Source organism: Ammospiza caudacuta, chromosome 8 (assembly GCF_027887145.1).
Source record: "Ammospiza caudacuta isolate bAmmCau1 chromosome 8, bAmmCau1.pri, whole genome shotgun sequence".
Taxonomy (NCBI): Eukaryota; Metazoa; Chordata; class Aves; order Passeriformes; family Passerellidae; genus Ammospiza; species Ammospiza caudacuta.
Genome location: NC_080600.1, coordinates 19,845,111 through 19,868,534, shown reverse-complemented (window position 1 = coordinate 19,868,534; position 23,424 = coordinate 19,845,111). Strand labels below are relative to the sequence as shown.

General features: G+C 44.6%; 2 protein-coding genes across 3 annotated transcripts; one reads left to right on the top strand and one right to left on the bottom strand.

The window, feature by feature from the left end:
• Nucleotides 1-636: 636 nt before the first annotated feature.
• Nucleotides 637-7,564, bottom strand: LOC131560623 (alpha-aspartyl dipeptidase-like). Its single transcript, XM_058809475.1, has 8 exons — nucleotides 7,429-7,564; nucleotides 7,258-7,346; nucleotides 6,092-6,166; nucleotides 5,457-5,536; nucleotides 3,953-4,126; nucleotides 2,454-2,513; nucleotides 1,610-1,692; nucleotides 637-1,092 (listed from the first exon to the last, which is right to left on the bottom strand). The coding sequence occupies exons 1-8, from the start codon at nucleotides 7,527-7,529 to the stop codon at nucleotides 1,014-1,016; spliced, it is 741 nt and encodes a 246-aa protein (XP_058665458.1). The 5' UTR covers nucleotides 7,530-7,564; the 3' UTR covers nucleotides 637-1,013.
• On the top strand, nucleotides 7,511-22,892 carry LOC131560622 (cytochrome P450 20A1). Of its 2 annotated transcripts, XM_058809473.1 has the most exons (13): nucleotides 7,511-7,718; nucleotides 8,323-8,372; nucleotides 8,458-8,624; nucleotides 13,657-13,802; nucleotides 14,454-14,621; nucleotides 15,304-15,382; nucleotides 16,963-17,078; nucleotides 17,491-17,545; nucleotides 18,931-19,051; nucleotides 19,882-19,993; nucleotides 20,596-20,660; nucleotides 22,417-22,506; nucleotides 22,677-22,892. In XM_058809473.1, exons 1-13 carry the CDS (start codon nucleotides 7,647-7,649, stop codon nucleotides 22,825-22,827), a joined length of 1,392 nt encoding a protein of 463 aa, XP_058665456.1. In that variant the 5' UTR covers nucleotides 7,511-7,646; the 3' UTR covers nucleotides 22,828-22,892. The 2 variants fall into 2 exon arrangements, with proteins under 2 accessions (XP_058665456.1, XP_058665457.1); XM_058809474.1 differs by lacking the exon at nucleotides 7,511-7,718 and having other exon boundaries at nucleotides 8,332-8,372; nucleotides 8,438-8,624.
• Nucleotides 22,893-23,424: the final 532 nt, after the last annotated feature.

The following is a 23,424-nucleotide window of genomic DNA, read 5'->3' as shown; positions in this document are numbered from 1 at the left end:
AGCTACTTAGGACAAGGGAAATGCTGCATGTGAGACTTACCTCCTTTTGGTCAGTGTTTTGATGGAAGCTGTGATGCTACTCAGTTTTCTGATGACTTTTTACTGAAGCTAATCAGGGGGTGGAAGCAAAGGCCTTACAGCAAAGTTAACCATATCTTCTGATAATTCTTACAGATTGTGCAATTACGTGATTACAGATGGATCTTTAAATGCCAAAAAATGCCTTTTCAAAGAGTTAAATGTTAGTTCTGAGGAGTGTTGGAAATAGCTACTTTCAGAAATGAGCCTTCAGGCACTGTAATGAACTTGCTGTCTGTCTTCTGTGCAATATCTTTTTCCCTCTGGGTGCTTTAAGAGTATACTGTATGTCTTACTTTGGTTTGATCAATATGTTTTAAGAGTGTGTATATTGGCTAATGATGGGTTTTTTTCCTGTACAGCATGGTGGAAGATGTTTTAAAATTTTGCACTTTTCTAGGATTTGCAAGTTTGTAACCTGAAAATTTTTAACATGCACACTTTTGTACATAATTAGCATTGTATATATTTAACATGAGTCTGAAGCAAATAAAAGTAATTGAATGCATAACTTCTCCCTTTATTAATAGCACAAAAATGAAACTAAGTGTGGGAGTACACTGAATGAACAACTCTTTTGTGTAGCAGGTAAAAGTAGGCAGCGGGAAGAGCTGACACAGTGTCCTGTCTTAATTGTGTTAAGGCAACTTTTTTTTATTTTGGTGGGGAAGGAATCAAAGTGGACATGTGAATGTATAGGCCCCTTCAAGCTTTGATTAGCTATCATTCTCCAAGAATTGCAACAAAAAGTGTCTTTTTGCTGGGAAGGAGGTGTCTGAGGCATGCATTAGGGTGAGGAAAAGAGTCCACTAATGCATATTGATCTTTTATTTATAAAGCTGAAGTACCCCACCTACTCTGGGACAACAAGCATATCTTTCCTTTTTCCTCATTGTCTTCCCTATATAGTAACTTTGGCTGCAGAATATGGAAGGCTATGGATTCAGGGGGTTGCTGTCAGTCAGGAGGAAACTGAAATCTGTTCCAGGCTCATGTTCAGTTGGTTTCTTACCCCTGCAAACAAGAGAAACCATGCTGTGAGCTTTAATGGGAGGTGGGACTACTCTGCTCTATCTGTTACTAGGGATAGATCAAGGCACCCTTATTCTGAACAAGCAGAGTTTTGATTCCATCATGTCACATGCATTTTAGATTTCTCAATAAAGTCCATGTAATTCTAGATATGGATTCCCTTGTTCTGGAGTTCAGTGCATTAGGGCCAAATTGGCATTTCCCTGGCTTTCAATAAAGGAGCTGACTATTGGGGCTCTTGTTTAGAATTTGGAAACATAAGCAGCAATGGATGCAGTGCTAGAGCACACACTGGGTTAGTCGGACATCCTTTGCAGTGCTGTCATACTGCTGGCTCCTCTGGAGCATTAAACAATACTCACATTTTCTCCAAAGAGAAATGGAACCAAGGGATTAAGTAACTTCTGGTGGGGGGCTAGGCACCATGTGCCAGGAGTTTAACAGAAACCTCTCTTCCTTTCTGTCTGAAGGAGGATATCAATTCAAGTGATGCATTTACCTCAAAAACAGACGTGCTCCTGTCACTCCTTGCAGCGTGGCGTTATCTCCTTCCACTAACAGCATCGTACCTTCCCGCAAGCCCTGGTGGAGGCGGAAACATTTAAACTTATTTTCAAGCTATGTGAAAGGGTAGAATGCTTGTCACAAGCAGGCCAGTCTCAGTGGCACCATGACTACAGACAACCTTCTCACTTACCTAACAAAGAGGTAAAGACAAAAATAGGTGAGTTATCTTGTTTTAGAAGTTGATTTTCTTGTTTATTTCAGTTTTCACTCTTAAAGGAGAAATCATTAAGGAGGAGAGGAAACTGGTTTTTCCCATAGTTATTCTTAGATCCAGTTTGGGTTGAGCAACAGCCAGTGGGTTTATTAACAAAATAAAATATTGCACAAAATTTATAGTACAAGATCAAACACAGGGACAGGAAACACAGAGGTCCCAATTCCCCAGATAGGCATTATGAAATTACGTGTACACTACTGAATGTCCAAATTCAGAAACTATTACAGAGATTAAAGTTAAGAGTATCTGCAAAAAGATTAAGGGGGAGTTTTGTACCATCTGCATGCACACCACCCCCAACACCCAATATTTGGTGGCCAGTGACTGCTGCCTAAAATAGTGTTGAGCAACACTAACAGGAGTATGCATTTCATTGGCCCCAATCCATTTTCTACAATGAGCAATATCCAAGGCTCAAGCTCTTAGCAAGAATACAATTAGCATTCCAATCCATGGAATTGTAAGGCTTGACAGGCAAAGAACCCACACTGAGAGCTAGCATGAATGCATTTAAAATGTTTATCATGCTCCAGCTTCCTGATGGAGAACTACTACTCACCAGAACTGGAGGGGTGTTTGGTTCTTCGTGGTACTGGCAGATTCTTTCCTCTCTTGTCTCCTGCAATAGTGAGCACAGATTTAGCTTCCCAGGCCATAAGGTAAGGACTTGGAGCTATCCAGGCAACATGACATCAAATAATTTCATAATAATAAACAAAGCAGGCACTTCCCCTCAAGCAGAACGGGATGGCAGGATTGACTCTGTTTAACAGATGTGTGTTTTACCCTTTATCACTAGCAACAATTTACTGCAGGTTGATCAAACAGAACTCACACAATCCCAACCCTGAAAAACCTCAAAACTTACTTCCACTCAATTAATCCATGGGGTTTTTTTAAATAGTACTATCTCTGTGTGCAGAGATAGTACTAATATTACCAGGAAAGTGGTAGAAGCAAATGCCTGAGGTGCAACCTTTGTAAAAGAGAGTAGTGATTAATGGATTTTCAGTGATTAAGTATTTGCTTGTTTGTCTTCAAGTAGGTATTACACTGAAGAATTTCCTTCTGTGAACAGCTCTGTCATGTTTCCTGAGGTTTGCTGCTAAACTGAGCAACAGTAAAGAAATAAAAACATAGGAACACAGCAGGGACTTGGTACAGCACAGGGCTTCCAGCCTCCTCTGAGAGAAAGAACAGAAGTTATTTATAGGGAAAAGACTGCCTGCTAATCTAGTGACAAGCTGATTAAATGAATACCTACAACTTCATCTAAATTCTAGAAGCACACCCATCTCTTCACCCATCTAGAAGCATCCACCATCTTCATTGTTCCCTAACTCTTAATACTTCCTCTAACCATGAATTTTGATTACAAGGAGGAAAGTGTTTAGGTTGTTAAAAGATGCACCACACAGATTGTTCCCTGAGAAATTAGCTGATGTGCTATTTCAAGAAGGAGCTCCTCCCAACTGTATGGAAATCTGTCTTTGTGCTTGATGGCTGAAGTGTTTTTCTTTCAGTTGTACTGGTGCATGTGCTTGCTCTGTACTGGACATTACAGGCTGTGCTCCCTGCAAGGACACCAGTGCCCAGGTATTTTCTTACACAACTGCTTGAATCTCAACATCTCTGTTCTGATTGTTTCTTCAGACCTTTAGATATTTAAGCCTCTTAATGTATGTTTAAGTTAGGGCTTCCCAAGCAGCAGGTAAGACAGAACTTTCCAGAACCAGTGCTTTGCATCTTAACACTTCAGGTTTATCTTTTCTTTTTTAATTCCCCCATTCCATGCCAGATAGCCAGCATTTCAACAGTACTTCAGACATTGCAGAGCTTCTGTTTGTGAAAAACACTTTGTTCAGTAATACTCCTGCCAACTCCTCTTCCCAAGCAAAGTTAAGTTTTAGAGGAAGTGTTACTGCCTCATTGGCATTTCCAGTTTCTCTAGGGAGCAGCTGTTTGACATTCTATAGCTTTGTAAGGCCTCAGAAATGCACACTATTTTTATTCCTCCACACCTTAGTGACTGTCTTAGTTGTGGTGTGCTTTACTTACACCCATGTGAGTTCTTTTAATGTCTGGGTCCAGGTAGTGAGGGTTAATATTAAAAGGAACTAATCCTAGAGCCTGCAGGGAAGGTGGATAAACAATTGGCATGTCATTGGTGGTATTGATGCTGACAGTGGCAACGTTGGTTCCTGCGCTGGATCCCATGTAAGGAATCCCATCCTGAAAGACAAAAGCAATGATCAGTCTGCAGCACCACAACTAGGAACTCAATTTTATACCATCTTCTATCAATCTCAGAAACCCATCAGTCAGATCAGACTTAGTGCTTCCAGCTCCTCTCATTGGTAACTTTACAGGTGAAAAGCAGAACAAGAATTCAGATTCTGAGGTGGGCAGTAGCTTCTCTGTGTCAGAGAACTAACTGCTGCCTGCCTTGTACTCACAGCTCTGTGACCCCCCAAGACAGAATTTACCAGGCTGTCAGTGCATGGTGAACTTTGCTATTAAGAGGAGAGTTTTGCCTTTATTGCAGTTAAAGGAAGTATCTGAACTGGCTTTTAACTAGCTTCTGGAGAGAGCAGGCCGTCAGAAGCTCAGTGCATTGTTGTCCCAGCATCAACTTACCAGAACCATGACTGTTTAGCTATGAGTACTATGCTGTACATAGAAGAATGCCACACAAATATGCAAGTGTACAGGTAATCCTGAGCAATTTGTAAAAATAGAGCTGTCTTGAGACAACTGGTGGTAATATAACCAAGTAGTTATCCAAACTTAACTGGCATTTGGACATTTTCTGGCTTTCATTCCCACAACAGATGATGAATTTCTATATATTAAGATAAGCCTAGCTAACCTTTATTCTTGGCAGCTGGCCTTACTGTGGCTTGTATAAATCTGCATAAAGTCATTTGCAGTTCCACATTGCTAGGGAACACCTTGCTTCTGTTCTCCTCCAGAGATGGTGTATCTTTGCTGTGCCTTATGAGATTCACCAGCTGGACTGGTGCTGCTGACCAGAGGGGCTCAATGGCACTCACACCTCTCAGTTCCAAGGAGATACAAGAATTACGTAATTTTCAACATCAACAGGACACTGTCTAAAAGGCACATATGGATCCAACTTTATCACCAGTTTATCAGCAGACAAGTGCAACATGAACACATCTGTATCAACAAGATATGAAGTGGACATCTCAAGCTGAAAAACAGGGTTTCTGGACACAGATTAAATCCTGCACTGGTCTTTTGACTGGCATTTTGAGTGGTTTGCTTCTAGGGTTCTATGTAGCATTGTACATCCCAAGGTCTTGCAATCCAGCATCTAGAAAACTGCTCTAGGAAGACAGACTGCTGACACCTTAAGTCTTTTCAATGACTCAGTGACAGCCTTATTTGGCCATGGTTTTCAGTTCACCAGGTTGTTTGAGATGGCTTGACATCTGAAGTGTATTAGAGACAAAAATGCAGAATCAGCTTGGACTTGTCTGAACAAAAGCTCATGCATGAGATCCAGCCATTCAGACTTGGCCAGAATCTGTAGTTTTACCTCAAGAACTCTTTTCCTGATCTCATGTATCAGACAGTTGTCATAAAGAGCTTTCAGGAGACGGAATGTGTTCCCACCTCCTGCAGAAACAAAGTTCAGCTTATTTAGCATGCTTTCACCATCAGTTTTAATTGAAGCCTTCAATTAAACTCAGCAGGCACTACAAATTCTATGCTCTATTCAGGGGCAGTATCCTGCTTTAAGAAGTAGTAAAACCAGAAGCTTCAGAGGAATGGTCACTGGGCAGGCCATGGGCATGCCCTGAGTCATCCTTGTAAGATGACATCCTGCCACTGTCTGACAGTGACCTCTCTTCCAATACCCAGGACCATGCTATTAGGACTAGAACTTCTTGGGCTTGCTAAAGTGATAACACAGCTGTTAGAATCATGTTTTTACACTGAAGTACTGTTCAAAATAATAATTTGAAATTTACTGGAGATGAAGTTCCATTAATAAATCTACTTCCCAGCCCACCACTAAATTTAGAGTCTTAGGGCTCCCAATTACTGTCTTCTGTAGTTTCTAATTACTAGGCCTAACTGCTTAATTGTTGGTCTTCAGTGCCACCTCTGAGCAGGACTAATCTGGTGCCCTATATAAACCTTCACTGGGGACTAAGAAGTAAAACTTACCAATAAATATTGCTTCAGATTTCCTTACAGCTTCCACTGGATCACAAGATTCATGAATGCTGTCCAGCCCATAACCTTAAATGAAAAAGTTTTTACCTTTTAATATGAAAGTTTGGTGGAAGAATGGGATATGTTCAATCCCTCCCTGCCCACCTCCTCCAACCCTGAGCCAAATATCTCAACTAGGGAAATTTCAGAGAACTCTACAATGTAAAACAGTGTACACCCTATATTAGCGCAGGGCTAATACAGCTGTACAAAAGGAAATACGTGTTTTGTGGAGATATGCACTCAGTTTCTAGGAGCAGAACATTTCACTCAGCAGGTGCAGGCTGAGGCACAGTATCCTCCTGAGCATTACCAGATAACTAGAAAATGAGGAAAAAGCTGTTGGTTCTCAGCTTGGCTATGCTGAAATCTGACAGGATGCGTTGGTTCTAGCACTTCTTGTGCAAATACCTGATCTGAATAATGTTTCTGTTCAAATGTCTGACTTTGATACATTTGCCTTGCCGGGGTTCACTGAGTACAGGAAGTGTCAAGAGAGACAGAAGAACATAGGCATTTGATAGCAGCAATCTTCCTGCAAGTCAGGGAGCAAAGTGTGCTGCCCAGGCAAGTGAGTTCTGATTATTACTACACTAACAGCTCCAAAGTTACCCTTAACAGTGATAGATGCTAGGTGGAGGTGTTGCTGTAGACTCTGCAGAGATCTTTGCTCCAAGCAAAGTTCAGCTGCTGTCCATCATGGAACTATCCGGCTCCTTGATGTGCTTTAAGTAATGGCCTTCACTTAAAACCATGGCTAGAGCAGAGGTTTAAGATATATGGGAAGAAATGTTCCCTCATGTGATTAAGAAGGATAAAAAGATGCCATTTAATAGTTAGGGATAAAATCATCTTCCCTGGAGTGAGCAGAAGTGTTTGCAGCAAGATTTCTTCTGGAGGCTTCTAAAACATCTTCCAGGCAGAAGTCCGCAGCCGACTCCTGCTGCTCTTGCTGCCCTTGCTGCCCGTACCGCAGCAGTCCATTCCATCCCAGCCCAGCCCGTGTACCCCGCGGCTGTTTCGGGCCGCTCCGTGCCCACAGCCCGCTACCCTGCCCGGTACCGGCCCGGCAGCCCCGGGCACAGCCGGCGTGGCCGCCGCTGCCGGGCCGGCCTTACCCAGGCTTTCAAACTTCTCCCTGGCCGTGCGGGCGTAGGCGTCACGGTCGTGCAGGGCGTAGGGGATGAACAGCACCCGCCTCACGTTCCTGGGAGAGGAGAGAGGGGAGAGAGCGGTGGGCGCGGCGGAGGCGGGGGCCGAGCGCTCCCGCAGCCCCGCACGGCGCTTACTGCCCTAGGAAGCTCTGGATGTGCTGCTGGCAGTGGCCCAGGTACCCCCCTCCGTGCAGGGTGGAGTTGGAGATCAGCAGCAGGCGCCGCGGGCTCCCCATGCCGAGCCGAGCCGAGCCGAGCCCTGCTCCCTGCCCAGTCCGGTCCGCCCCTTCCTGCCCCGCCGGCGGCCCCGGGGTGGGGCCGAGCCGCCGCCGCTCCGCCGCCCCGGCCCGGCCATGCTGGACTTCGCCATCTTCGCCGTCACTTTCCTGCTCATCCTCGTGGGCGCCGTGCTCTACCTGTACCCGGTAATGCTGCCGGCCATGGGGCGGGGGGCGCCCGGCCCGCCCCGGCCCCGGTGCAGGCGGGCGGAGAGCGAGAGGCCGCGGGGCCGAGGCAGCCCCCGGCCCGTCGCAGCCCCTGGGCCCGGGCGGTGCCCCCGGCCCGCAGCCCGGGGCCGGACGGGACGTGGCAGGGGCCTGCGGGAAAAGCTGCGGGCAGGGCGTTCCCGGGACAGCGCAGTCCCGGCACTCTTCCTGCCTTACGGGCTTCGGGATGAATCCTGCTTTCCAAAGGCGCGGTCGTCTGCTCGCCTTGTATTTTTGCAGGCCTCCAGGGCAAATCAGTGTGTAATACCCTGCATTGCAAACTTGACCCTTTAAATCTTTACGCAGACATCTTTGATCTAACCAGATGAATAATCCTGGTTTAGCCAGTGCACCAGGCCTACAGTTGAGGTTTATTGGCTTAGCAGGTTTAAAGCCTGCAGATGTAGCATACCCAGTTCCTGTTTCATGTTTGTAAGTAGTTTAGTAGTATTGGTGTGGAAAATTCATCCCTCCTGCCGGAAAGGTGTGGGACCTGTATAAAATCTGAAGTTCATGTAGATTGATGCATTTCCTTTTACTCTAGGCATCTAGGCAAGCATCAGGTATCCCTGGGCTGGCTCCAACTGATGAAAAGTAAGTGGTTTCTGTCTCCACATTGGTGAAGTTCAGCATTGGCAGAGGATGCTATTCATGACCAGAAATCCTGTGTGTTTCTCAGGGATGGCAACCTGCCAGATATTATTGCCAGCAGCAGCTTACATGAGTTTCTTGTCAACCTTCATGAGAAATATGGGCCACTGGTCTCCTTCTGGTTTGGAAGGCGTCTTGTTGTCAGCCTCGGCTCCATCGATCTCCTGAAACAGCATGTTAACCCCAACCGGTTGTGTAAGTGTCTTTTACCTTGTCTTTTGAGTCCATTTGTTCTGGCCTCACTGGGCATCAAAGGAAGTTGGGGTTTCATTCTACATTGAAAGAAAATGAGGCTTTGTAACTGACATGGTGGTTCAGGTATGACTGTGGTCCTGCTTACTGAGCTTGAGTATCAGTGACCAAGGGTTACTGCTGTCCAGTGGCCATCAGGAAATCAGTATGCTTGTGTCTTTTACCATCTCTCTACAGGCAAACATTCAGGAAAAGCATCATGCTCATTAGTCACTTGATAGAGCAAGATGAACATCCTGTAGCCACTTGGCATACATTTTAAAAGCAGTTTGAAATACAGTTTAGGAGGTAACTTTGATAAATTAAGTCTGAAAACAGCTCTGCTAGTTTGTGATAACAGCTGTGTATTTTATGGTGTATGGTTCAACATGGAGGTTTTTCAAACTATTATTTGGAGAAGTTCTTTACCTTTCATGTTTCTTTTGGTGTGTAGAATTTTGTAGTGAAAACCTTTAATGATCTTCCAGTCTTGGAAGTGGATGATGATACTGGTAGCTGAATTGACCATCTTAGTCATGAGAGAGTATTTTAATTTATGGCCTAAACCTCTTAGGTGGGCATTTTGCTTCCTAAGGTATCACACTTGATAAGTTAACTTAGTTGGTGCTTGGGTTCAATCTCTTGCTTTCCCAGTTTTACTTTAGAAGGTTGACAGAGGTGCTGGGTGCACACCTCTGACCTGACCCTGTAGGCTGTCTTTAGGCACAGGCAGAGAGCTCAGCTCACTTTATGCTGGGGTCGTGAGGGGTAAACTTCATGTACAGTTGCCTGACAGAATCAGAAAAAGAAATGGTGACAATCTGGGAAAGGAGTGGGAGTTAACAAGGATCAGCAAGACACAGTGGATAACGATGACACTCCAGAAGGTGGAAAACCACCCTGAGAGATCTGAATGCTCTCAATTGTGTTTGGAAGAAATTAAGCAAACAGTCACTTTTTCAAAGCTCAAGAAGTGGTGACAGGCCCCTGCACAGGCAAGTTCTCATAAATGTTCTGAATTTTGGAGGATCTGAGTATTGGAGAAAGAGAAATACAGTGCCTGAACTTAAGTGCAGGAAATTAGGTGACCCAGGCAGCTACAGACTAGCCTAGTATCCTGCTATGCCAATGGCTAAACATATTTTTTTAAGCATGGGGGATAAATGGGAAATGCATGTTGTACTTTGATAATTAGATTTTTAGACAAATAAAGTGATAAAACTGTGTTTATGTCAGGGATTCAGTTCAGAATTTGCTTGGATACTGATAAATACTGGACTGGTACTTGGAAGGGGGATCAAGGCTAGATTGTCTTGAAAAGTGAAATGCAGTGTTGGGGACATGAAATACTCCATCTTATGTTAGTGTCCTACCCTGCTGGCATTGTCCTGGAAGCCTTTGTTGGCACAGGGCAGCAGAGTGAGATGGATATCCCTGAAGGCTGGGATAGCAGGAACAGGAACAGGAGGAGAAAAAGTGAGCTGCATGAATTGCCTATGGGATGACATGGCCATGGGAAAAAAAAAGGATATATTGAGTCATGGATTTTCAGTAAAGAGAGGACTTTTGCACAAAATGAGCATGAATCAGACTTGGAGTCGTGTATGTGGTTTTGACCTCTATACTCAGGCATGATTTTGAATAAAGCAAGTGCAAATAAAGGCTGCCAGTGCTCCCAGAGGAGTGGGAAGGCTGTTGTGCAGGAGAAGCCAGGGAAAGTGTGTTCAGCCCAGACGAAGAAAGAGCTTCTGAAGGGATCCTCATAATGGCAACAGGCTTGAGAAGGAGCGTTCTTACAACCTCTGAGCTGGAAGAGCAGCAATATTAGTTGTATCACTGCTTTCCTTTTAGCACTGATGCTTGCCAGAAGTGCTCAAGCTTTATTAGGGGTGAGGAATCAGGAATACAGGTGATATTTCCTGAAGCATTGAGGTATAAACTGAGCTGAGTAGCTGTAGCAAAGCCCTTTCTATGCCCTTGGTGAGTGGGAACAGGGGTTGTAGTGGGTCTCAGCCACAAGCTGGCTCTGGGCAGGCTGGAGTTTTGTTGGAGATGAGGTCTTGCCCATATCTCTGCTGTAGTTTTATTGGAAATTAGGTCTTGCCCATATCTCTGCCGTAGTTTTATTGGAAATGAGGTCTTCCCATATCTCTGCTGTGCACACAGTGCTGTGGGCCAGGAGACAGCCCACAGTGGACTGCATTATATCCAACTCCTGACTCCTCAGCCCCACTTGAAAACCCAGCCATGTTACTGCTCCTCAGTCAGCTAGAGTGCCTGAGGATCCTTATCTTCATGGATACCTGACATTTGGTTTCCAAGGCTGAAATACAGAATTTGGCTCCAGACAAAGGTTCCTCTCCTCTCATATGTGTGTCACAGGTATGGCCAAACTTCTTGAAGAGAGAGAGAGGTGCAGATAATGCATTTCTCATCAAAGTGTTGAAGCTGGACTAATTGGATTTATAGTTATAAACATTTCCAATGCCAGGAGACTCTTTTTCCTTAGGCTTCAAGCAGTGTTTGAAATTGGTATGTTTTCATGGCCTCTTAAAGCCTGGTTGAGATTAATTTGCAAGGGGAATTCAAAGGAAGTAAAACTTTGTAGCTAGTACTGGTGAATCCCCTGAGTGGCTCTGGAGAAGCAGTTCAGGCCTACAAACAACGTGGATGTGAAGAGGATGGACTAATTCAGGATTGCCAGGAGCAGGGGCTTCAGACACCAACTTGGAAAATTCTCCTGAGTTGATGTTGCTTTTTGGTTTGGGGCAATGAACCTGAAGCACACTGCATGCCGGAGATGGAGCTCTGGGTCCTGGCCTGTCTAAGCAGGACTTCACTGCTGTTCTGTGAGCATTTTACTGTGCAGGTCCAGAGGTCCTTTCTATCTCTGATGTTCAGTTGTGCTTGATCTCAGATCTTTTCTCTATATTTATTTGCAGTGGTATCCAGGATGGCACTCTGAGGTTTTTGGGATGGGGAGATTTTCATATAAGTGAAAAGAACAGTCAAAATTTTGCTATATGTCACTAGGAGGGGTGAAAATGTAACCCTGGAGACATTTCCAAGACAGGGACAATGGATGAAGTCTGTGCAAGTGCTGGCAGAACAGAGCTCTCTCCAGAGGCAGTTTGTGCCTTGTGGAGTCACTGGCCTCCCACAGCTGTGTAGAAATAGCCCTTTGCATACAGCAGGAGGCAGAGCCATCCCTCAGCAAAAGGGCAGCCTGGGCTCTGCAGCCCTGAGTGCACAACAGTATCAGTGGTGTGGGATTGCCAGTTTAGTCTGGGGACATTGGCAGAAAAACACCCAGAGCCCATGGCTAATGCAGCAGTTTCCTTTCATAGGTAGCAGGAAAACTTTGCAGTTTGAGCAGGCATTGCTTCTGAGCATCCTCCAGCCTCTCTGGATGCCTCTGCTTGCCGGATTTTCTGTGTGGGCTTTGCCACCTGCCATTTGTCTTCCTGGCTGCCCAGTATTGTGCCTGGCTGTGCCAGTGCCAGTCAGCAGGGATCTGTGGCATCAATAGCAGCTCCATGACAAAGTACCTTGGAGGAGGAATTGTCAGCAGCAGCTAGAGGCACATAACAGCCTGCGCCACGTCGAGAGCCGCAGGTACCATCTGCTCTGCCAAAAGACACATGCTCGTGCTCCTTGTCATTCAAAGTGGGAAAGAGGGTGAGATGCAGAGCTTAAAAACATTGGAAGGGAATAGATGTGAGAGAAAAACATTTGGGAAAGATTACCATATTCATGCCTCTGGCCTCATTAGCTGCTTTTATGTCTTTAGATAGTAAGTCCTCTGCAGGTGGGAATTTTCTCTTCTTGTAAGTTGGCCTGGTAGCATAATGAGGCCCCAATCTCTGTGGGGAATCTTAGATACATCCACAGCTAGTAAAGTCATATGTGTCTAGCCCAGCCTTGATGTTTTCTGATGCCTCAGAGGTTTCACTCTCCATCTGGGAGAAATAACAGACTGTGATAAACAGTGACAATACCCTTCTTGAAAACCCTGATTGCTGCTTCCAAATAGCTCCTTAAAGACTCTGTCAGTTCCACAAGACACACTAAAAGGTTTACAGAAAGGGAAAAACATATGCCATGCTGTATTGCACAGTTTTGCATTGACATATAATATCCTTCACCAAATTTATTAAATAGAGGTCCCTGGTGGTGAAATTCAGAGTTAAAAATCTAACTGAAATGAGTCATGGATTGGGAAGTGACGTGGTTTTCTCTAGTTTGCACACTGATGCAAGTGTCTGTGTGGAAGGATTGAAGATGGAAAGAAGGAGGTTAGCAGTAGAAAGCATTCTGTAGCTTAGTGGGCTATGGTTTTCTGTAGGAGCTTCAGAGCTTCTGTGCTGGAGGCAGCCCTGGCAGACAGGTAGGTGCTAGTTTGGGAAGAGCTCCTCAAGAGGGAACTCAGTGCCCTAGAGAGAAATGATGCAGGAGCAGTAGGGTATCAAACAGACCTTGCTGGGTCTGTGACACAAGGGAAGGAGTGTCGGGACCAGCCTCTGGCTAAGTCTGTCATGAGCTGGTATGTCCTGAGTGCATGGCCATGTTCAGGGCAGGAGGGTACACCACATGTGAAGGCAATGTGCTAAAGAGCCTGCAGGTCAGGCTGGAGGAGAAGGGGAAAGACCATGCCACACTCACTCTTGTCACCAAGTCGATGGCACAACCAGCTGGGAACTGGCAAACAAGGAACAAGCTCTGAAGGCATTTTTACTGAAGAACTACTTGGTAGAGCCAGCAGGCAAACTCTGCATGGGGAGCTGTTCACAGGATGGCAGTCAGCCCCAGGAAAAAGACTTTGTGAGGTACCAGCCCACACTGAGCAAGAGAAACTTGACACCCCAAAGAGGCTGTTGTAGGGGAGGGAGCCACACCTTGCTCACTGCCCAGAAGTAGCAGTATCTAATTAAAGAGGCTGCTGTTTTAATCAGCCCTGTGTAGTGTGACTTTTGAATGATGTTTCCTCTGCTTTCAGTGGATCCCTTTGAGACAATGCTGAAATCCCTCTTGAGGTACCAGTCCAGCCTGAATGGGGATACAGGAGAGAGTCACATGAGGAGAAAACTGTATGAGAATGGTGTGACCAAGTCCTTGCAAAGTAATGTTGCTCTCATCCAGAAGGTAACTACTGCCTTTGTACAGCAGAGAAGCCCTGTGTGGCTCACAGGGGAAGGTTTAGTGAGAATGATCACTAGGATAAAAAAACTGGCATTCAAATTAATGCTGTGGCTATAAGCATCTGAGATAGCAAACAGCCTCTGCCTTTGATGGTGGGAAAATTTGTATTCTGTTATCTCCAGTGGGCTGGGGGAAGGGCTGAGCTTGATTAATTTTTATGCAAAGATACCAGATGCAGTTAAAGATACTGGAGCACCTGGATTCTAGATATATTTCCCTGGACAAGAGGATGAAACAAGGAACCAGCTTTTGGGGCCACAAAGAGATGATTTTGATTTAGTCCAGCAGCCAGAATATGATCTGTTTTCCTGTTCTGGAACTGTCTGTACTAAAGGGTTTAAGGTTTCTTTTGTAACAGGGAACAAGAGAGGAGAGTAGAGTTGCCTTGTTAGGGGAGAGCCTTGAAAGAAGCAGAAGATTGGAGACTGAAATGTTACTGTTTAACAATGGGAAGAAACCTGGAAGGAGTTTAGCATTATTCCATAGCCATGAAAGTGTGGTCTGCCTTAGGAAGTGGGTGGGAATGTGTCCAGGGTGTGTTTGGTAAATAGACTGCTGGTGTTACTGCTAACTAATGGTTCATTGCCTCTCAAGCTGTCGGAAGAGCTGTTGGCCAAATGGCTGTCTCTCCCTGAGGCACAACATGTGCCACTCTGCCAGCACATGCTGGGCTTTGCCATGAAGTCTGTCACACAGACAGCTATGGGCAGCAGCTTCGAAGATGACCGGGAAGTCATCCGATTCCGCAGACACCACGACGCAGTAAGTGTCCTGCAGAGCCAGGAAATCTCCTGTCCCATTTTTCCAAACTGAATACACAGAGCTTGTACCTGTGTACAGTTTAGTACAAGCTACTGCTGAGACTTTAAAGTATGAGCTTGAGGGGTCTGTCTCACTTGTCCCAAGCTAAAACTGTTAGAAAGATCCTACTACTGATCCTGTTGTCAGTAGTCTGAGGTGTTTCCAGAGGATCCATGGGGATCAGGAACCCAGATCCAATGGCAGTTGGGAGGTCTTTGGTACCTAAGTCAGTTAAACTCTCTTGGAACTGCCAGTAGAATTTCTCCCTTTTGAAGATCTTCTGAAGGCTCTGTGACATTGTGGAGAAAGGAAAATCTGAGGGGATCTCACCTGTGTCCACATGTGGGGATGCTAAACATGCTGGTGATAGGGTGGGGAAGAAACAGTTCCATCTCCCATTTAAAATTCCCATTGCTTTTTTTTTCTACAGTTGTAATTACAGTTGTTTAATTTCAGCTTAATTCCAGCTATCATAGACATAGTGAGAAATGGGATGTGGTGTCCTAAAGAGACCAGTTCCACATTGACAGGAAGTCCTAATATTATTTGGTGTTTTCATTTTCCTGACTAGGGAAGAGTAGAATAGTCCCAGCAGTCTAAGCCTGTGGTAAGTGATGGTGCTGTTCTCTTTCTCCTCTTCCAGATCTGGTCAGAGATTGGAAAAGGTTTCTTGGATGGGTCTCTTGACAAAAACATGACTAGGAAGAAGCACTATGAAGATGGTAGGTTTCTCCCAAAATGAGGGTTTTCCTCCCACTCTGATTAATACTTAGGAGTTAGCTAGCATGTGAAAGCACTTCATTTGCCCGGTTGTTTTGGCTTTTCTTCAGAGTTGCTCATCATGCCATAAGCTACTACTTACTGTCAGATTAGATCATTGTTTTGGAGTTGAGTGGCAAGCTGCCTTTCTTTATGTGAGAAGTTGTAGGACTAGAACTCTAGTTCCAGGTCTAGTTCCAGGGTCTGTCCAGTCTGGACAGTGATAGAAGGGAAGAATCAGGGTGTGCTTCCTCCCTTACTGTTGTGTTCCCTGGTGTCCACTTTTGACCTCTCTTGGAGGCAAGCAGCTGTGCTAGGTGGAGACAGATGGAGCCCCTGGATTTGGCCCGTATGGGCATTCAAATGATGCACCATCTGGGGCCTGTACTGCCAGACAGTCACTCACGCTGGAAGACACAAGTACAGAGGTGCTGCTTTGTTGGATACACCATCAGACAGCCTCTCATGTGCTCTTACAAGATAACATGATTTAGGTCTGTTACAGCAGTACTTTTATTTCTAATATATTTTATAGTAAGTTATTTTAATTTTAGGTTGTCTTATCTTTTTGTTAATAATTAAATCATTTCAGTACTGATTGATAAGATGCTAAACTAAGAGATTGTATCTGGAACTGAAGTTTTGTTTGTAAATCCTCCAAACCCAGTGTTTCCTTCTTTGTGCTTCGAGTTCTGTGGGTTTCAGAACCTGGGGACAGCTTCTGCCCCATTGAAATGGGTTCCTCCCATGGTCACTCTTTCTGAGTTGTAGTATGATGATGTATGAGGACAAAATTTCACAAACTCCAGATAGTGAGCCTTGGTGTGTGAGTGTTGCTGGCCTTCCTGCACAGAGGAGGAAGGAAGGTAATTCTGAGACAAAGGACCTTAACTGGGCCTTGATAAATGGAGTTTCAGACCCAAATTCTACTCCATGTTTCTTGGATAGTCCTCAATAGGTCATTTAAGCCAGACAGGCAATGATGTCTAGGTCTCTAACTCCCCCTGGTTCCCACATGAGTTAGGCACTCACATATCTTCAGATGTGTGGACTCTTTCCCAAAACCCTCCCATGTTCCCCCCATTCCTCTGTCTGTGTCTGCACTCTTTAGCACAGAGCCATCCTCTTGCACCCTGCCTGTACAACCCCTGGCCAAATGGGTTCCATCAGTCCTGGTGCTGCAGTAATTGTAACTCTGCGGCTCATACCTGTTTTCATGGGAGCTGATAAAAATGCATTCTCTGGTGGTTTGACAGCATTACTTGTCTTCCCCTTGTGTGATTTCAGCTCACAGAGCACATACCTTGGTTATACCTGTAAGGATGGCTTTTTATAGGCAACCTCTGTTTCTTGGTTCCTGCATTTTCAGCTAAACTGGGGATACTGCCTTCCAAATTGACAGTAACATGTAACAGAGGCTGCTTCTGTAAGTGAGCCCAGCAGGGACAGCTGGTCTGAAAATCTGCTTGGGAAGATGAATTTGCTTCTCTGCAGCACCACGATGACCAGGTTTTAAAATAAACATTTCTTTTTTCTTCCAAAGCTCTGGTGGAGATGGAATCCATCTTGAAGAAGGTTACAAAGGAGCGCCGAGGCAGATCATTCAACAGGCATGTCTTTGTAGACACCTTGCTGCAGGGGAGCCTGAGTGACCAGCAGGTCTGTGCAGCTGTTACCTCCTTACACAGTCATGGGCTTTTGCCAGATGGGCAATTCATTACATTGTAGCCTTTGATTAATATAAGTTCTTGCATCTTAGCTTAGATTTTTTACCAAACCAGGGCTTTGCTTCGTTTTTTCCACTCCTGCAGTGTTTGATTGCATTAGACTTTGGTAGATTTCCTAGCCACTGCTTCATAGCTATTTTTATAAACCAGAAGTATGTTAATGTTAAGCATGTCTCGTGCAATTCAGTGGAAGTTCAACAGAGAGTTCACTTTATGTCTTCTGGATGTATTTCCTGCTCTCTGCACTAAAGGGGTTTAATGTGCTTGAGTGGAGAATGTGCTACTTCTTTATTCTCTTTACAGTCTTATGAACTTCATTCCCTGAAGTAGATTTTCTTTCCTAGATTCTGGAAGATACAATGATTTTCTCTTTGGCAGGATGTGTAATCACTGCTAACTGTAAGTACAGTAACTGTAGGTAGCTTCCCATCTTGCACTCAGCTGCCAAAAACTGTGTGTGATGACATGAGACTTACCCTAGGCTAATAAAAAATTGTATTAATCATTTTTCTCCTGAGCTACAGACATATAGAAGAAGCTAATTTTTACATCAGACTGGTGCCACAGTCTCACAGTTAGTGAGCTGAACCTAAGCTGTGTTTGACAACCTTTCCAGGCTTATGGTGGACCTTAGAATTTCTCCCCATTGCTTTTTGCTTGCATTCTTAACACCAGACAACTGATGCTAAATTTGATGGAGAAAACCACCAAAATAAATAAGCCACAAAGATCATGTTGTAAAATAGGTTCAGGCACATAGGAAGGAAGAGTGCTAGCATCTGTCTTTGTGCTTTGAATTTCTGGAGGATAGGTGTGTTCCATGTATGGAGGACTTTCAAAAAAGCTACTCTGGAATTTATGCATAGATTATGAAAAAAAAAACCCGAAACAAATAAAAATACAAACTGAAGCTGTGTAAAATACCTTGATAAAGGGATGATTATCTGGCCTTGTACCTCAGCCAGTGGGGCTGGGACTCCAAAGAAAACTTCCAAGATGCATCTAGGTGTTAAAGAATGGGAAGTAAATCAGACATCTGGTGATTCTCTCTCCGGAGAAGATCCTCTCCAGGTACTCCAGGAAGTCTGTGATTTTAAGGGACTTGAATTCACATGGATTCACAGAATCACAGAATATTCTGAGTTGGAAGGATCAAGTCCAAGATTCCAGATAGTTCTCATGAATAGACATTTTTGAGAGCTGGAAACATTTCCTTGTAGCTGTAGGGAAACTGCCTCCTACACACTTATTTCTTATGCAGGGTTTTTTTCTCACTCTGCATTAGAAGATAATCTCAAGTACCTCAAAAAATAGATGTAGGGAGGCAAGTGCTGGCCAACATCTGCAGAGAGCTCCCTTCAGGAGCCCCAGGCATTGGCTGTTTGGAGCACTTGCCTGACATGTGCTAGGGAAGACCCCCAAATAAGGGAATTTTCTAAAGCTGTGAACGAACCAGCCTTTCATTTGCATGGTTGGTGTAATAGCTGTGATTCCCCTGGGTTTGTTGGGCTGTGGGGTCCTTTTGCCAGAGCTGTGGGACTGAGTGCTTTAGTGTCCTGCAAAGCTCCTCATAGCGTCAGAAAGAGAATCTTAACTTGCAGGGCCTCTTGCTACACAGGAGTTCAGCCTGTGTTCCTACCACTGAATACAAAATCAGCACAGCCTGCTGTGAACAGAGGCCACCTTTTTTTTTAATGTTGAAAATATAGGAAGGAAGAAAACTGAATGCCATTTGTAAAGGATTGAATTTTCTGAGTCCAGTCTTGTCTTGATTCCTTTCCCAGTGTGCACCTGGGCAGTCTATTTCCTGACAACCTCAGAAGATGTTCAGCAGAATCTCTACAAGGAGCTGGACCGTGTTCTGGGGAAGGGACCAATTACCCATGAGAAAATGGAGCAGCTCAGGTGGGTCCTATAGAAGGAATGCAGAGGAAGGCTGTGTCATTTGGTGGGGACGGGTGTTTCATGTGGAGACTGATGCCTAGCCTGCACTAGGCCAGGAGAAGGCATCCAAAAGCTGCTAACTCCTTTTTTCTTTCTGGAAGTAATCAAGCCACAGAATGACTTGTAACATCAAGAATCTGCTGGCATAGACACAGGGACCAAGGTGCTCACTTCAGAGCGTCTGTAGGAAACACTTTAGGTTCATCAGCAGAGGAAAAGCACTGAATCAGTGCCCTGGCTGCCAGGCCAAAATTTTTGCTCTCTGTCTTGTTTGGTTTCTGTCCTAGTTTTCCAGGAGTAGTAGAAGTAATCAGTCATTTTCATGATTGGATATAGAGGTATTTAGAGAGGAAGCATGGACCAATCTTCTTTTCAAAGGGCTGCAAGTAATGATGACTGGTCAACAGTATGACTTTATGTTTTCTGCATTTGTTATGTTGGTGCAACCAGGTGCATTTCCTATTTGGACTAGTGTTAGGGTTTCAGGGATCATCGAGTCTGTGGTTTTCTTGCTTCTTCTTGTATGAGTGAGAGGTACAGGAAAAGGGCTGATGTATTTATGCATTTTAGCAGATTTAGTTTGGTTTAAAATCTGAAAGAAGAGAGATTCCAATAACCTTCTGTAAAAGCTGTTAATGAGATTTAATGCTTCTTACAAAGATGTTGGGACTCCTTGCCAAAAAAAAGGAAGTGTCTCTAAATGAAGCAGTTGACTGTGCTCTGCTTGCTGCCCCAAGGGTGTGGACAAGCTTCTCTGTGACACTCACGCTGACCAGGGGTCATTGTTGCAGGTACTGCCGGCAGGTCCTGTGTGAGACAGTGCGGACAGCAAAGCTCACTCCCATTGCTGCACAGCTGCAGGAGCTGGAGGGCAGAGTCGACCAACACACTATCCCCAAAGAGGTAGGGCAGTGCTGGGAACACTAGGCCACTCCTTTCCTCTAGGGGAATGTGCTGTTTCCTCTTCTTCCCGACCAGGGGTGAGGCAGGAAGACCATTTCTTCTGACAGTGTTGAACCTGAGCAGGTGCTCTGTCATCTGAAAGTACAGTTTAGCTCAAAGTTTGCCTGCGCTTCCTCTGTGGGAGAGGCTCTGTAAATTCATGTTCTCTTGCTGAGCAGATTTGCTTATTGGATGAGTAAGCTTTTGAAGGGGCCTATGGACTTAGTTATGCATAAAAGAACATTGTTTCAGGCTTCATCATATCACTCATCATATCACCTTCCCTTCCAGAGAGTAAAGTAGTCCATACATACATCTCAGCAAACATACAGAAATGGGGTCACACCCTCTGTAACCACCAACAATTGCAGCATGATTCTTAGAAGTTAAAATCCTAACATCTGGGCATTATGAAAATCTGTAGATGAATACTGCATGGTTGTCTTTTTAATCCACCTAAATATGAGTAGTCTACAGAAGAATCATCATCCAGCAGAGCTGTTGAGAGGTGTCTTTAATTGTGCATTTCCTTCCTCATTGACATGTTGTAATTCTCTTTGCAGACACTTGTGCTTTATGCTCTTGGTGTGATGCTGCAGGATAGTTCATCTTGGCCATCACCATACAAGTATGTAGAATCAACTGTAATTGCAATTAATTCCTTCTTTGTTAAATTAGATCTTGCAGCACAGCCATTTGTGCTGCAGGGCCTGCCTTAAGCAGATTCTGGAGATGAAAGGGAGTCTATAAGAAAATCAGTTTATGAAGGTCTGGGTTTGTTTGTCTCCATGGGCATGGTTATGGGGCAATTAAAGTCAGGTTCCTCTGGTGCTCCAGTCTGTGTATGTGCATGTATGTGTTAGAGTTTAGTAAAAACTTCTTTATGCGTGTACACAGCGCTTCCCTGGCTAATGCTGGTCACTTCTGTTAAAGGTTTTCTGTGAAATAGTGACTTGAATGGCTTTGGAATCACTGCTCGTCATCATGAAACAAGAGTGCGAGGAAATGTCAGTCTGAAGTTTTGGTTTTTTAGGGTGAAGGGAAATGCTGCCTCAGTATTTCGGTCTGTCTGTGAAAACTGAAGTGGATCTAGGCCAGCGGAGGTTAAAGTAAAAAATCACTGTAGCTTCTTGTGACCTCCAGGTGGCAAATATTAACCTGTATCTGATTTACTTCACTTGGGCTGCAAAAAATGTGGGTCAGTTATTCTAGACAGAGAGAACAGACAGCTGAGATTTAGGAGAAAGAATAAAGCCTTTAGAACAGCACTTGTCCTCTCCTGCAATTAGACTTTTTAGAAAGGGGTCAGGCATTGATGCACCAGTCTGTGAGCCCCTTGGCAGGGATTGCCTCCCAAGGTAGGTCATAACTGTGTTCAGCTTTGCTGAGACCCCATGGGACCTTCACTGAGGACTGCTAGAACATTGTATGCTTGCTTCAGGGAGGCTGGGGTCGAGGTTTAGCTTGAGGTAGATGAAGATTTCCATGACAGAAGTAGGAGACCAGCTCTGTGTGATCCTTTCACCAACCTGCTGTACAAAAACACTGTTTGCCCTCCCTGCTTTTTTGCTAGGCAGGTGCATTTTCTCTCCTATTACAAAATCTGTAATTTTCTCTTTAGTTCAGGGGAAATGTAAGTTTGATGCTGCTTTTCTTAAGCATCAGCACCCACATGCCCTTTTACCTTGTTAAAAGCACACCTTGGATGTTAAAGCAGGGAAGTGAAGGCTTGAAGTATTTAGCAGAAAGGTTTAAAAGAACCGTCTTCTGTCCATTAGATTTTGTGTTTGGAGGGGGGATAATATTTAAATTGAATGTTATTTTATTAGTTTCCCTTGTTTTAACTCATGCCAGCCCTGGATAATAGTTTTCTCACAGGCTCTACCATCCTAAAGCTGGAAACCACTTTTCTCACTTCAGTGAGTCACTGGCTTCCCTCCCCCAGCACATACACATACACAAACCAGCTGCTTGAAGAGAACAGTGAGGGGCAAGGAGAAAAAGGAAATATTTTTGCAAGTGAAAAAGGAAGGGACTCAGGCAGAGAGAGAGACAAATGAGATTGCATGTGCCCTGGAGAGGAATAGAGGGCAGGTAACAGCATCAGCTCAGCTGTGTACTGCACATTAGTTCCAGCCCTGTCTCACACTACCTCAGTTTGTCAGCATTTTGACCAAGATGGGACACAGCTGACCAGCTGGGAACATTGATGGAATGGATGCACAATTGCCTTCATCCATTTGTGTGGAGTGACCCAGAGAGAACAAATAGTGAGATTCTCTAGTTCATTTCTGGCTTTTTACTTTTCTCTCTGTGTGTGCACATTTCTGGGGAAAGGATGCTGTGCCTGCTCCAAAAACCCTAATGTGTTTCATCTTTTATAGGTTTGACCCAGACAGATTCAATGAGGAATTAGCCATGAAAAACCTCTCCTTGTTGGGTTTCTCAGGAAGCCAGGAGTGCCCAGAGTTGAGGTGAGCATAGGGAAGGAGGTCTGGGTGAGTCTCTGTGGCAGACAGGAGAGAAGGTGCTTCCAGCATCTTGGTGTTACTGCTGGGACAGCCTGTCCAAGCTGGCTGTTGTCCTTTGGCAGATTTACATCATAGCAAGGTTTTTATTTTTTTTCTCCTGATTCTTCCCTCAGGTTTGCCTATATGGTGGCCACAGTTCTGCTGAGTGTCCTGGTAAGGAAACTGTATCTCCACCCAGTGAAAGGACAAGTCATGGAGGCAAAATATGAACTGGTAACCTCACCAAAGGAGGAAGCCTGGATAACGGTGTCTAAGAGAAGCTAAGAGCAAGCAAAACAAGGGGTTAAAAGTGCCAGCAGTGAAGTTCTGAGCAAGGGTCTTAACGAGAATCATACTGCCACCGTGTTTACTCAGCCAAGGAATTTTATATCCAGAACATTTTTTTACCTTCCATATTCTTAACCTCATGCCTATCTTGGGTACTCTCTCTAATTCAACCAGTAGTCATATTAAAGTAGATTTAATCTATATGTCTTTTTCATATTTGCTCTTGGATCTCTGGCCAAACCTTTGCAAAGGAAGCAGTAATACCTTGCAGTGGTGTATGGATGAACTACTGGGTGTCAGCTAGTCAAAGACTAGCTGGGCTGGTTAATCCAGCCTCTTTCCAATAGCAGCCAGAGCTGGGTGAGAGTGCCCCTCTTACCCAGTGGAATAATTCTTCTTGAATTCTAGCTAGATAAGACCTTGGAGACACAAGGACAAAGCCTTTCTCTATATATAGGTATTTTTATTCAAAGTGTCTTTCCCTCCCTTGAGCTATATCTGTCTAGAAGAACAGATATATCCTGTGAGAAGTATGTGTGAGTGTGAGAAAGAGAGAAATAAACTGGGGTGGGAATAGCACCACTAGTTCTCATG

Bases quoted from the DNA above. Each gene is read 5' to 3' on its own strand.
- LOC131560623 (XM_058809475.1), bottom strand. From the start codon at position 7,529: ATGGGGAGCCCGCGGCGCCTGCTGCTGATCTCCAACTCCACCCTGCAC. The intron at 1,693-2,453 runs GTGAGTAGTAGT...CGCCTCCACCAG, and splicing joins CAAACACCCCTCCAGTTCTG to GGCTTGCGGGAAGGTACGAT. The intron at 1,093-1,609 runs GTAAATGCATCA...TCTTGTTTGCAG, and splicing joins GGAGCACGTCTGTTTTTGAG to GGGTAAGAAACCAACTGAAC.
- LOC131560622 (XM_058809473.1), top strand. From the start codon at position 7,647: ATGCTGGACTTCGCCATCTTCGCCGTCACTTTCCTGCTCATCCTCGTG. The intron at 17,546-18,930 runs GTAAGTACAGTA...TTCCTTTCCCAG, and splicing joins ATGTGTAATCACTGCTAACT to TGTGCACCTGGGCAGTCTAT. The intron at 22,507-22,676 runs GTGAGCATAGGG...TTCTTCCCTCAG, and splicing joins CAGGAGTGCCCAGAGTTGAG to GTTTGCCTATATGGTGGCCA.